Genomic DNA, 15,307 nt, shown 5'->3' on the forward strand with positions numbered 1-15,307 from the left:
GAGACATTCACTGATCAGAGCGAGAGCGTCACGAAATGTCACAAAAGGAGTGTGTTTTTGGTTGCCAGGGCAAGACAACCCTGCACAGATTACCAAAAGAGAAACAGCATTAAGGGACCAGTGGATGGAGTTTATTTTTACAGAGCATCAACGGAGTTGTGCAAGTGTTTTTGTTTGTTCCCTGCATTTCGAAGATGCTTGTTTTACAAACAAGGCCCAGTTTGACGCCGGATTTGCACATCGTTTATTTCTTAAGGATAATGCAATCCCAACGAAAAAGGGTCACGATCGTGTGTTGGAACCGCAGGCGGTGAGTAAAACTGCTTCAAATATCTCTGTGTTGTTAACTTAGCTATCAGCGCGTAAGCACATCAAGTAAACAACATGCGATGTTGTCATCAAACTGCACTTTCCACATGTACAGCTTAAAAAAAAAAAAAAAAAAAGACGACATAAAGTGGAACTTAGTCATTTTCCAAAACCGCTAAGCAAATATATACAGTTTCAGTACATACCACATAGAGACGCCTTGCTGATGCTGCTCTTGTTAAATTTCAGCCTCTGGATCTGTGTCACAGCTTCCAAACGCTCTCAACGCAAAAGCCTACTGGCGCTCGTGATTCTTTAGCTCCGCCCACGCGTCACGCCTCTAGGCGCTCGTGTTTTTCCGGGAAAAATCGGTACAGACTATCTTTCTCTTATAAATATAATAAAAATAAAGACTTTTTGGAGTTATGAAGGATGCAGTACTACTCTATAGGTACTCAAGATTAACAGGAGATTGAGTGAAAATGAGCAGTTCACCCCCCCTTTAAACACTTTTATTTGTTAGTTGATCTACACTGGGTGATGGGCGCAGCAATGTTACTTCCCACTGAATCCGAGCTGTGGGATTTACAAGATGCAAAACGTTAAAGTAGGTCTCTGGTAAACTGGGAGAAGAGCAGAGTAAACTTTAAAGTTAACTACACAATCTGCATATGATATCACTGAAAATATGTCGTCAGATTATATTTGTAAGGATCATTAATGCTGTTTCCATAGACATCATCCTGTATTCTACAAACTGTAAATATATGGTTTTGCTAGTACTTATGTGTATTTAAATGTCCGAGAACTAAAATAAGTATTATATGGTTGAAAATACTGAAAATTTGTGATAATATAAGTGCTCAGAGCGTCCAATCTGGCTCCGTGCCAGCCAAAGCACAAAAGTGGATTTAAATAAAGCAGTTGATGACGTGAAAAGTTCTAATCACATTGGTGTGATCGTACGCTTCAGGGACCAGCCAAGACTGATCACACTGGTATGATCGTACATGTTAAATGGTTAAAAGATTTGTTTATCTCAACTCCTTCGTCATGCACATTACTAAAACCACAAACTGCCTGACAGAATCAAGACCGAAAACTGAAAGTGAGCAGCACCCTTTTTCCCCTTGTTTGTTTTCCGCCAGTTTGGAAAAGTGTTTTGTTTTTCCCTTTTTTCCTGCTGGGATGGAAATCGTGGCATGCTTCTTCACCCTAGCCCACCTCGATCTCCCATTTGAGAAGTATGTGTGGGAGTGCAGGCTCGTCGTGTGTATGGCGCTTGATGAGGCAATACTCAACTCAAGATTCTGGATCAGGGCCAAAATACTATCGCTCCGTGGACATCCCAGACACCACAGGAGTGAGCTAGAGTGAAGGAATCCTTCCTCTCTACCATCTCGTCGTTAATCCCACCGGTTGCCGCTGACACGGATCTGCCAGCCGCTGCCAACTCAGGCCAGCCGGCTTCCACTAATTCGGCACTGTTGGACATGAAGCTGCCCCCAGAATTCATGGCTCCAATCCTCACCCCAGAATCTGCTCTGGAAAGCTCTCTTTTGTCTTCTTTATCTCCTTCATTTCCATTGGTCCCATCCAGCTCCCCACTGTCTCCTAAGTCTTCTTTGCTTCTGCTGGTCCAGTCCAGTGCTTTTTCGTCTCCAGAGCATCTCCCAGAGCCGACTCCTCGAAAGCACCTGCCAGAGCGCCCTCAAGTGCTTGCTTCTTCAGAGCACTAGAGGCCATCTATGAACTTCCATTCTGTCCCGTCACAGCTATTGAGGCCATTTATGAATTCTCGTCCTGTCCCGTCATGGATATGGAGGCTGTTAATGAACTCTCGTCTTGTCCTCTCACGACAATGTCATGATCCAGTCTTTGAACTGACTTTCACACTACACAGTACAGTGCCTTTCCTCACCTAGGGTCTGTCTAGGGCCTGCCTGTTTCACATCTCCTTCTAGACAAAGAACAGGTGCCCTCTTATACTTCCGGGCACCCCACTAATGACGTCATGGGCTGTGTTGTCCAATCAATTTGGAAGTGTTTTCCCGCATGCTTCAAACACAGGTCATGTTGATGGCATGGCATTTCCCATAGTGCCCACCAGAGGACACAATGTTTCGTTCTCTCTTGGGGAATCATGCTAACATGTTTTCATTTACTCTTTCTGCAGGTTATATCTTTACACCTATAGATGTAAAATGTTTCATGTGTTGCTTAGAGGGAGATGCAGTTAATTTTTTTTTTTGCTCTGATTTCTTTTGCAATGGTGTGCATTACTTCATGGTGTACAACAATCCATACAGCTTGTTGTATATTGCATATTTTTGGAAAATGCCATCCAAGAAAAAAAGTGCATACTGTGCACAGTATACATGCATATACATAATGTTCTGAGATTAAGGATAAATCCTTGGGTAAAGAAATTTAAATAGGCCTTAAAATAGTATTTCTTTCAGCAAATTTAATTTTTTGGATGAACTATTCCTTTAACTGCCCTTTCTTTGTTCTGTGTGTTTGACTATTTCGATATGAGGGGGCACACTGAAGACGGGATAAGCGTTTACCCTACTTCTATTAGGGTTTTGACGAACCTCTTGAAGATTGACTATGAACATAAAACATATATTAATTAATTCTTATATGAATGCAATTTATTTGCTGAATTCAGCAGCTGCAGCTCTGACCTGTCTCCATGTGTGCAGGTGGTACAATGGCCATGGTATATTCAGACGGTGGCAAAGCTGGAATTTCCTCATGAAGGGGAAAGTTATTGATGTCGTTACATGCACGGGGTGAAGATGTGGAACCTGCGGCTGCTATAGTACATGCGGGAATATTCATCTCTTACTGAATATAATAAGACAAGATTATAATAATCAATCAAGTAATTGAGCTTTTGAAGAAAATTGAAATATGAATGTATGTTGTATGTGTACATTACGTTATGTTAGAAACATTCAGATAATCAGTTAGGTGCTGATTCAGTTTTTGAATTAAAGTCTGAGAAAATCTAGTGGTAACCTATTTATTTAAGCTGTCACACTGAAGTACAGTAAACCATGTTATTTTGTCAGCAAACAAGCAGACTACTTATCTTCATCTTCATCTTTATCTTCATCTTCGTACATGTTCATTGACACCACAATTGTGACAATAATGTGCTATACTTGTGTTTATATTTAACTCGTTTCAATCTTTCAAGGGTTTTTAAATTTTTATTTTTATTTTGGATCAAACTCAAAAAGTTTGTGTTCCCAGCCAAGATCCTGAACAAGTATTATAGGACTGAAAACAGCACAAAGGTGAAAAAATGTCAAAAACAAAGTTATGTGCTTTTATGAACCTCATCCCTTACAAAAATCAACCATGGTTTTATTGCAGTAAAAATGTAGTTACAATAAATTATTATTATTTATTTTTTTTTGGCGTATTGATTACTATTTGTGTAACCACATTTTTACCACAAATACCATGGTTAAACTATGGTTAATGTAGCAAAACCATGGTTAATTTATGATAACCTCGGTTAAACTATAATAACCATGGTGTTTTGGTTTTATTTGAAAAAGCATGTCTTTCTACTAAACATTTAGTTCTTTTAAACCTTACTGTACGAATTATTGAATTTCTGTCCTTTTGCTTAATCATAGCTGTTCCTTGATTATGAATCATGTTTCATATACAAGTTATATAAAGCATGGGTCACTTCATGTCATACTTTGTGTTTCACTGTACTTCAGAATTCTTTAAATGATGGAAATTTTAGAGTTTCATTTTAAACGGGTAAATAACTAGATTATTCTTACCTGCATGTTGATATTTCAAAGAAAAACTTCCTTTCTTAATGACATCACTGCCTGAATCACTCTACCTGTTTACCTGTTCATCTTTACTATCTGTCCGTTCCACTGCAGCAAAGAGGAATCTGCCTTGCAGTTGCATAGTGAAGTGAACGTGCATTAAGGTGGGTAAACAATTAAATGCTTTACACATGGCATTTTAAATATGTTCTGTTATGATTTGGCCAAATGGTTTGATCCAATAATTAACTGGGTAATACTTTAGATTAGGGAACATATTCAGTTTTCCCTCAATAAATTCTATAAAAAGGAAATAAAAATGTGCTGCTTATTAATCTTAACTATCACCCGTCCTCTCTGTGGGATGCCCAAGTTTACTTCACTATATTACAATCAAAAGGTAATCTAATCATGACAAACATTATCTCATTGGAAAGGTCTAAACCTCCTAAATAGATATTTTACCAATGTTATTTGTAAAAAATTATGTAGGAAAAATAATAGATTCATTTATGACAAGAGTGCACCTCAAAAATCTACATCATTCTGAACAGGAATTCTGAACTTTGTCAAAAAAACAAAAACAACAACAACAACAACAACAACAAAACAGTCTTCTTTGTTGTTTTTTTTCTGTCACACTAAAGAAATCATCAGAAATTATTTTAATTATTTAAAAAATACCAAAATACCATTTTAAAATTAGACACTGCATTACCATGAACATGATACATCAATATCATGTTACAAAATGTTTTAGTTCATAAATTACACTTTCATGTCTATGTAAAAAAATGTGAGTGACAGTTATTATTAGTTAGTTATGTAGTTGTTAAGGTATTTGGTGAATTAATGGATATACAATATGGTCATGCAGAATAAGGCATTAAAATGTGCTTTATAAGTATTAATAAACAGCTAATATGCTAGTAATTTGCATGCTAAGAAACAGCTAGTTGTGAGAATTGACCCATAAAATAAAGTGTTATCATTAATTGTATTAGTACTCCTTTCCTTCTACTATCATGGCATGAGAAGAATATATCTTGCTGAAGCATTCTTGCTTCAAAAGTACAAACATGGATGTTGTATTATTAATTTGACTAAAGGACAATAATGAATTAATTCATAATTTATTTACTTTGAAAAAAAAAAAAAAAAACACATGGCATCAACAAATGCACAAAGAAATCATATGGGGGAAACCTCCAAAATCAAAACATAAAAAGGAAAAGTAATGCAGTAGTGATAGTGATTGCCATTAGATACTCTAACAGTAAGTATTTCCATTTTATTACAGTAAAAACAGAAAGAAATATATAAATTTTAAATGCAGTAAAACACCGCCATGATTGATTGATTGATTGTTTGTTTGACTGATTGACATAATTAATGAAAATTTGGATGTAAAATCTGATTAACTGAATGGTTATGAAAATAGGCTTCAATTACTGTAGGCTTCAATCCAATCATGCTCTTTACAATTTAGTGAGATTCATCCATATACTGCTCTGAAGCCAAATACTGGTACTTGTAGTGTCTAACTGATCTCACACCACAGAAATTAATGAAAGACCAGGGCTATGAATTAAAACCTTAACATGTGAAATTCTTTTTATTCAATTTAGTCAGTTATGCAGTTTGTTGAAATGCTACAGTGCAGAAAAAAATATATTAACCTGATAAAATGCATTTGGCTCATTGGCATAAATCTCACACTGATCTGATTCAGTACAAATGAGTTGATTTACGTCTTCCTTTCAAAGCTCATCCTTGCTGGTTTCACTGGTAGAAGACTTAGACTCTTTTATCGGTTCATCTAACACCTGAAAAGCAGAAACACACCAACCATAATATTCAAATCAATGAGTTTTTGCTCATAATAACAGGCAATAATAAAGCCATCTGTTGGCTTTTGACTGACCTCATCTTCATCATCATCATCATCATCATCATCACCTTCGTCCTCATCATCATCTTTACTCTCTTCTTCTGGTAACACTCCTCCATTATCCAGGAACTTTAAGAAAGTCTCCAAATCTCTATTTCCATCATAGTCAACAATCTGATTTCACAGAGTATTTTAAAAACATTTGTCAGTACCAACATGCTCAAGTCAAGTCAAACTTATTTGTGTGCCGCTTTTATATTTAGTGACAATGAAAGCAAACAAGCAGTTGATATATGTAACATAATATATAAGCAGATAAATTATGACATAATTAAATATCCACATTTATGTAATTAGCTGGGCAATAATATAGTTAGATTTTACAATGAAAAAAATAGCAGTTGAGATTTTCTAATTAGTATATATACAGCAAATCTCGAACTTTAAAAGATTTAATATGAATAACTTAAACATTTACTAAAATGAATGCCCTTTTACAAGATAACATCTTTAAGTGTGTGTGGTGCTGTTGCAAACCTTATTTTCAGTCCCAGCTGGAAAGTATTTAATGGTAGGAAATCCCTGTATAGTGACATTTTCCACATCATTTTGTGAAGCATCCATCTTCGCAATGACTATGTTCTCATGGTCTTTGTACTTCTCGCCCAACTCATCCCATATAGGAGCCAGTTGCTTACAGTGACCACACCATGGAGCATCTGTAAGAAAGGCATAAATGTTAAAGCCATTATTATTTTGTATTATTTCAGTTTGAGTAGATAAGTGCTAACTTACAGAATTCCACAAAGACGTTCTTAGTCTCATCAAAAGCCACTTTGTTGAAGTTCTTCCCAACAAGGATTTTAACTGGATTCTTGTCCCAGTCCTCTGGAATTTCTTGAGTCTTCAAAAAGGGCTAGATTAAAGCACAGACAGATCTGGAATCTTAAAAATGTAAAATAAAAAAATAAAAGAAATTATAATATTGCTGCATTACACACCTTCACAGTACCATCCAGAACACCCTGGCAAAATGTTCTCAGTGTATCTTTGTTGATGGTTGATCCTTCCATTGCGTATGTCACCACTTTCTCAGTGTTGATCAAACGAGTATTAGGAACATCATTTGCAGAGATGCTGAAATACTTCAGCACATGATCCACTTTGTCAGACGTAACATCTAATGTGATGAAAAGCACCTACATACACAGACTATGAGTATTAGAAGCAGCATTCTAGACCAATATGACTTGATTCTGTAGAGTAAACTTATATTAAACATCACATTAATATATTTATTTATTTAGGTACAGTTGAGCTATTAAAACTTACTTTTCCCTTAAACTCACTGGCAACATCTCTAAAATCTTCTAGAAGTGCATTCTGGGATTCCACAGTTGTATTAATGAATAGAAGCATGTGATTACGGACCTTAGAACTAAAAATTAGTTCAGCATTCTGCAGAAAGAGAAAGTAAATGAAAAAGTGTTTTTGTTTTGTTTTGATAACAAAAATTGTGATAAACTTCATTAGCATAAACATTTTTTTTCCAAGTGCATATAATATTTTAAAGACAAATTTTTTATTGTTTTAGCAACTCTTTGTTCATTGGTTAGTGAAGTTAATTTTGAAGTGTTACCTCTTCATTAAATGGAATGACAAGTTTCATACTGTTGGAATGGATAAATGAAATCATCTCCTCTTTGTCTAGCTTGCTTTCTTCTGTGAGTGTCAAGTCTGCCCGCTTTTCATCAAACTGGAATATACACAAAGAGAAAATTCAGTTTTCTTAAACAAAAAAGTTACATTTTTGGGCGTAAACAAAAATTAATGATTTTAATGAATCTTCAAAGTGAGCGAATCTTCCATTTCAGGCACACACTAGATATTTTGTTTACTTAAAGGGATACTCCACACCAAAATGAAAATTCTGTCATGAATCACTTACCCCCATGTCGTTCCAAACCTGTAACAGCTTTGTTTGACTTCGGAACACAATTTAAGATATATTGGATGAAAACCGGGAGGCTTGTGACTGTCCCATTAACTGCCAAGTAAATTACACTGTTAAGGTCCGGAAAAGTATGAAAGACATTGTCAGAATAGTCCATCTGCCATCAGTGATTCAACGCAATGTTCTAAAGTGATGAGAATACTTTTAGTATACAAAGAAAACAAAAATAATGACTTTATTCAACAATTCCTCTCCTTGTGTCTCTCTACATCACCGTAGGGTGACACAGAAGAGCCTACGCTGCAAGCTTTCAGCGGATATTCACCAAAATGGCACTATGGTGATGCAGAGACACAAAGGAGATGAATTGTTGAATAAAGTTGTTATTTTTGTTTTCTTTACGTACAAATAGTATTCTCGTCGCTTCACAAGGTTACTGTTGAATCACTGATGGCAGATGGACTATTCTCACAATGTCTTTCATACTTTTCTGGACCTTGACAGTGTAATGTACTTGGCAGTTAATGGTACAGTAACAAGCCTCCTGGTTTCATCCAAAATATCTTAAATTGTGTTCCGAATAGTGCTAGAAGTATGGGATTACCTTCTTGAAGAGCACCAAAGAGTCACTTTTTACGTCATACTTCTTAAAAAGCTCTAGGTTGCTTGTGATTCCGAAGTCAACATCCACTGCTATTAAAGTTACATCATAGAATGTCTTTGCCTTATCACCTTCCAAATCCTGGGACAGAGAGAGCAAATTAACTTTTTAAAGATAAATCTTTTGTTGTAAATAGGGAGTGTTACAAGGCAATGTTAGATCTTAAAAGTCGGTGACTTTATTCAAACCATAGGTAATTTACCTGGAAGAATCCAACCACAACCACTTCATTTGCATCCAGCAGAGCCTCTAAACTCTTCACATCACTGAGAACCGTAGCGCTGGGTCCCGTGTGCCTCTCCAGCCACCTTGTGATTCCTTTAACCGTTCGTTTTCCTGTTCAAATCACAGAATAATCCTATAAGAAATATGCCTATGTATGAAAATATCATCACACAATCTAACACACCAAACAAATAAATGTATTACCAGAAAAATCAGTGACAGTTTGCCTGTTGCCATCTTTGAAGAATTTAAGTGTGGGAAAGCTTTCCACATTGAACTCTGCTGCAAGATCTCTCTCTTCGGACGCATCCACTTTGGCCAGTCGTACTTCAGATGAACCATTTTTTAGTAATCCAGCAACTTCTGCATAAATAGGCTCCAGACTGCGACAGTGACCACACCATGGAGCGTCTTATGTTTTGAAAGAAAAAAGCTAATTTTAAACCAGCATTTCATTCATATATAAGACACACTGGGGCTAGGTGTCACACTAGAATGTTGTCAGAAAAAAAGGCTATATTTCAGTAACAAATTTTTGTAGTCAAATTTCAGATATAGAGTTTTATGACTTTTATGACCCTTGAAAAACATTGATGAAAGTAAAAAAAAATTATTGAGGATCTTGAGGATATTATTCTATAGAATGATTTTTGAAACCTCATGTACTAAAGGCTGCCACATGAATACATTATATTTCACAATATATTAAAATGTAAAACAGTTATTTAATATTTCATAAAATTATTTTTGAACAATGTATATTGTATATATACACCAAAGGTTTTAAAGAAATATTAAAGAATAAAAAAGTGAGACTATACCACTTTGGTGTTAGTGCATGTAATTCAGAATTAAATGCCAGTCAAGTTTTAAATGCTTTTGCATAAATGTAACAATTCATAATTTATAAATACACACATACATAATTCACACATTCATAATGTCAGTTTTATTTCTTTGTCCTCTAGCATTTTACTGCAACGTCAATAGCACAATACACAATTATAGCATTTGCATAACTTGCCCTCCTTTAAGGCGTGGGAGAAATAACAGGTGTGCTCCTAATGGATGATGTGTCAAACAAACTTTAGCAATCTTTGAACTTTTCTTGTGCTGCACATGGATTGAATAGGTTAAATTCATGCAACTAAATATATATAAAGTAAAAAAATTTTAAGACAAAGACCAGAATGGGCATTTGTAAGCCCAATAGTTATGGTCATATAGCTCAAAGGAAAGTCATTTAGTGTACTCACAGAATTCTACAAGCAGGTACTTGTTCTCACTGAGAGCCCTTTTAAAGTTAACACTATGAAGAACCAAAACATCTTTCTCTTCTGTAATTTCATCTGTCTTTTCTGGTTTCTCTGGTTCTTCTTCAGAGCTGTCCTCAACTTCCTCAACTGTTTCCTCCTCTGCCCTCACACAAAGGCCGCAGAGCAAGAGGGTGAAACCCAGAATGTGTAGAAACCTCATGATCGTTCAGTTCAGGGGACTACAGTGGAAGAGTGCTGAAATGAGCCTTAACATGCTGCTGTCTGCTCTTGTGGTGCTGATAAGAAACCACTGACGCTGATGAATCATTGTAGAGCCTGCGTGGTGCAAGTCTACTGGTCTTACTTGTCACTTCACATGTGCTCTAACAGTGAGCCGTTGGAGAGTGGAAAATTAACATTAGATTACAGGCAAATATAATAACGTTGGAAATCGATATCTTAGTATCCTGAAGAATATATATATAGCTTTCTTCTTGCTTATATTAGTATTGAAAAGATGACCTGAGAATGTAAACCTATTCTTTACATTCATTTTTTTTTAAATCAACTTTCTGTATATAATAGATTCAGATGTTGTTGCAAATGACCTAACCATGTGTCCATATCTGGATTTTCTGCCCACATGCCATGCAAATTCATTTGTGAGTTACTCCTGCTCAGACATGTAAGCACTCATAGCTGAAGAAGATGAAGAAAGAACCACACGAACAACTGTAACATTTAAACTGATGATGAAATTATGGAAAGGGACATACACAGATGATGTTCTCTCTGGCACTGCACACACACTCACAGATTGTTATTACCAGGGAATATGTTGAAACCAGCTTACCATGTGCCTCTTATTCTTTTCTTTTACTGTTATTCTTCTATAGTTTCAAAGCCCTTAATGAACATCAATGTGAGTGTTATTACATGGCTGGCTGAAATTAATCTGATTAATTAACATTAACTGCATAACTGACTGTAGACAATGGTATTGTAGTATTAATGATACAGTGTACTTTTTTTTTTGTTAATGATTTGCTATATTTTCTGTTTTCATTTTAGTTTTAGCTAAAGTTTTTGAATTTGTTGTTGTGTTTGTCATGTTGATTTTTTTTTATCTAAATATCTCAACCTGTCTACATAGTTTCTATTACTTTTTATTTAGTTTTAGTTTATTATTGGAGTATTATTGTAAAGTTTTTATATATTAGTTCAGTTAGCCCTAAAAAGGAAGGCTTTATTAGTTTTAGTTGACGAAAACAAACCTAACTGCAGTTAAGCAATTTCCTGCATTGATTCAGGTTATATTGGGGTCATATTTGGTCATGTTGAGGTCCAGATGTTGCAATTTATTTTGTGATTGTGACCTGACTATACATCATTCCTTACTTATTTATGCATTGTAAATGTGTGAGGAGTAGGAAGCATTACTGATCACAAACAGGGTATTTGAATAGCAAATTGTTGCATACATGTTTTAGCAAAATAATTCTCTTTTATACATGAAAACAAACTTAGGCGTAAGAATAATCAATTAAACTAAATAGTAGTATTAAAAATAATAATAATAATAATAAACGTACTGAATATACTGCCCAAAATAGCAGATATAAAACAAAATAAAAAATTTAATAAAATAAGTTTACAAAAATGAGGTTACAACATATGAAAACTACTGAGCACGGAACATGGTAAAATGCACATCTTGTGCAGATATTTTTCCAGAAAACAATATAAACATTAAGAACCAGAAGAAATGTATCAAGAACAAATTAACAACATGATATTTTGTGTAAAAGATGGGCTGATTTATGACAGTGGATAGTCACAGTTAAATTCATTGGGATTCTCTCTGTCCATGGCCCAGTGAGCAAGTAAATCACTGAAGTCTGGGGTGCTTGAGCTACTGAGAGTCCCTGAGATACTGGAGCTGGTTATGGTGCAAACGCTTGTGTTACTGAACATGCTCAGTGATGTGTTGATGTTAATGGAGCTCTCTGATGTGTTGATCATACTGGGAGTTATTTTGCATGCTTGATTCACCTAAGATGTCAAGTCATTTTTCGGAAGGCTCTGTCCAGAAGCTGACGGGCAGGCGACGTTGGCTCATGGGTAAACCCCGGCCTTTCCTTTGAGCATCTTGAAAGAGCTCTGAAAGGGGCCCGAGTGACTCAGGCTCCTCCGGCTGCCCTGATGATGCTACTTTGATGAAGTTTCATAGTATCGCTGGCGGCCCCCGACTTTCAGACATGGTTTCTCTACATAAATGTAACAGGCATTAGGGTCTTGGCTTTGTCCAAAGTAGCGCTGGACATCGCTGCTGATGAGTTCAGTAAAATGCAGGAGCTGATTGGTCATCTTACAGTTATTGGGGAATGAATCAAAACTCCATGGCTCTTCATCTTGAGACACACAAGGTACTGCATCCTCTTCCTCCTCCAAACTGTCCTCTCTCAGATCCTCTTCATATTCTTCTTCAGTCTCTTCCTCATCCTCAGCCGGAAAGAAGCAAGGAGGAAAGGGTTTCACCAAACCCAGATTACTCAGTGGCCTGATGACACTTGCTGCGATCCTATGAAGGAAATTAGAGGTATATACAAATATAAATAACACCTGGTGGGGCACAATGTCACAAGTAAAGGATTATATCTCAGTAACACTGTATTGTTGAGTAATGTTTTTTTTTTTTTTTTTTTTTTTTTTTACTGTTTTCTCAGAATAAAAGTATTTTTATTTTTTTAGAAATGCCAGATTGAGGACAGTAGTAGCTTAACGTTTAGATTGGTTGTCTGAAACAGTTTATTACCTGATATATATATCATATATATATATTAATTATTATTATTATTATTATTATTATTATCATTATTATTATTATTATTATCATTATTATTATTATAAAAAAATGGTGTTCCAACAACTATATATAGCAGTGTTTGTTTGTCATTCTTCATTATTGTGTATAAAAGATTACGACAAAAAAAAAAAAAAAATCAAAGCCTAACAGAAAAAAACTGTGTGCATATAACAATATTTAAATGTCTGTTTTCACTATCAGTTTACTTCAAAACATGTTTAATTAATATATTCATTATCTAACATAAAACTATATATTCAAAAGTGTGACAATACCCCGGTCTTAAAAGAAGGGTTTATGTAAGCTATAGCAAAATAATAATAATAATAATAATAATATAATAATAAAATAAATAAAAAATATTGTATTTGAAGTAGACCTATAATATAAGAAAACAATTTTAAGGTCATAAGAAACAACTCAGTCAAGTTAATGTTTTTTTTTTTTTTATAGGTTATGTGAAATACAGGTATGTAAATTGCATTACAATCCCAGTTAAACAGCATATGAGGTGTAAGAAGGAATATACTGTAGATGTAGGACTGTATGTGTGTGTAAAGAAGGAGAGAGAGACAGAGAGAGAGTGTGTGTGCTCAGTTTGAGTGAATATGAGCCGGACGCAGGGCAATAGAAGGGCTAATGACCAGCAGTGGAGAGCAGAGCATCTGGACTAACATATGTCAGAGAAAAAGAACCCCTAACTGCAGCTTCTTTTATTTTACATAAATAAAGTGTTGCATCATAGTTTATTAATAATTATTATTATTATTAATAATAATAATAATAATAATAATAATAATAATAATATATATATATATATATATATATATATATATATATATATATATATATATATATATATATATATATATATTCACACACACAGACAAGGGCCTGATTTTGAACAATGAATGTAAAAACAACAATAATTTCACACTGCACAGAAAAATGTTAGTGAACTGATACTTTTGCTGTTTTCATGAATACTCACTGTCACCATGAACCTGTTGCATGATAGTCACAGTACAGACACACAAATATATATTTAAATAATGAATTTAAATAATATTGTCATTATTCAGAAAATTATAAACTAGCTCATGAATATTAATTAGGTACTGGTGACGTAGCTTGTAACCTAAGCGTCCCTGGCGGCTTACTTAATAATATTACGCTAAGATTTTGGAAATAATTAATAATAGCCTAATTAACAGGACTGTTAGAAGAAGGACGCGAATTGTCAGTAATATTTATGACTCAATCCTTCAACAGCGGCGAAGAGGAATTTATGTTTCAGCAGCTCCTGTGGCAGGTTAAACTTCCTCAGCTGGCGGAGAAAGTACAACCTCTGCTGGGCCTTTTTTACGATGGAGTCAATGTGAATGTCCCACTTCAGGTCCTGAGAGATGGTGGTTCCCAGGAACCTGAATGACTCCACTGCAGTCACAGTGCTGTTCATGATGGTGAGTGGGGGGAGTGCAGGGGGGTTTCTCCTGAAGTCCACGATCATCTCCACTGTTTTGAGGGTGTTAAGCTCCAGGTTGTTGAGAGTGCACCAGACAGCCAGCTCTTTTACCTCCTGTCTGTAAGCAGACTCGTCACCGTCCTGAATGAGGCCGATGAGTGTGGTGTCATCTGCAAACTTCAGGAGCTTGACAGAGGGGTCCTTAGATGTGCAATCGTTGGTGTGCAAGGAGGTGTGAATGGTGAGAGTGCTTGATTGGAGAGGTGTTCAGGATGGGTTGCAGGAGCTGTTAATGGTGTGAACGGTAGTTTGGAGAGGCATTCAGGGCTGGTTGCAGGAGTTGTGAAGGGTGTGAATGGTTTTGTGGGGAGGCGTTCAGGGCAGGTGATGGGTGTTCTTTCAAACCTGCAGGAAAAAAACCCGTTCAGATCGTCTGCCAGTCGTTGATTCTCTACGGTGCTGGGGGGTGGTGACTTGTAATTGGTGATCTTCTTTAGACTTTTCCACACTGATGCGGAGTCGTTGGAAGTGAACTGAGTCCTTATTTTTTCAGAATAATTCCTCTTTGCCACTTTGATCTCCTTTTCCAATGTGTATTTAGCCTGTTTATACAAGACATTGTCCCCCTTCACGTAAGCATCTTCTTTGGCCTGACGGAGCTGTCTGAGTTTTGCAGTGAACCACGTTTTGTCATTATTGTAAATTAGTTGAGTCTTTGTAGGAATACACATATCCTCACAGAAACTGATATATGATGTTACGGTCTCTGTGAGTTCATCCAGATCGGTGGCAGCAGCTTCAAAAACACTCCAATCAGTGATGTCAAAACAAGATTGTAAATCCTGCTCTGCTTCATTAGTCCATCTTTTTACAG

At 35.8% G+C, this 15,307-nt stretch overlaps 2 protein-coding genes and 1 pseudogene across 2 annotated transcripts in view; all 3 read right to left on the minus strand.

Moving 5' to 3' along the window:
- LOC127981898 (ladderlectin) overlaps positions 1-15,307 on the minus strand; it is a 46,156-nt gene that overhangs the window by 4,381 nt on the left and 26,468 nt on the right. The gene's annotated exons all lie outside the window — the stretch shown is intronic.
- LOC127981574 (protein disulfide-isomerase) lies at positions 5,704-10,392 on the minus strand. Its single transcript, XM_052585509.1, has 11 exons — positions 10,103-10,392; positions 9,051-9,257; positions 8,824-8,957; positions 8,565-8,702; positions 7,646-7,762; positions 7,339-7,464; positions 7,008-7,205; positions 6,802-6,922; positions 6,544-6,725; positions 6,040-6,180; positions 5,704-5,941 (listed from the first exon to the last, which is right to left on the minus strand). The coding sequence occupies exons 1-11, from the start codon at positions 10,320-10,322 to the stop codon at positions 5,876-5,878; spliced, it is 1,650 nt and encodes a 549-aa protein (XP_052441469.1). The 5' UTR covers positions 10,323-10,392; the 3' UTR covers positions 5,704-5,875.
- LOC127995189 (protein PERCC1-like) lies at positions 11,921-13,981 on the minus strand (annotated as a pseudogene).

Source organism: Carassius gibelio, chromosome A1 (assembly GCF_023724105.1).
Source record: "Carassius gibelio isolate Cgi1373 ecotype wild population from Czech Republic chromosome A1, carGib1.2-hapl.c, whole genome shotgun sequence".
Lineage (NCBI taxonomy): Eukaryota > Metazoa > Chordata > Actinopteri > Cypriniformes > Cyprinidae > Carassius > Carassius gibelio.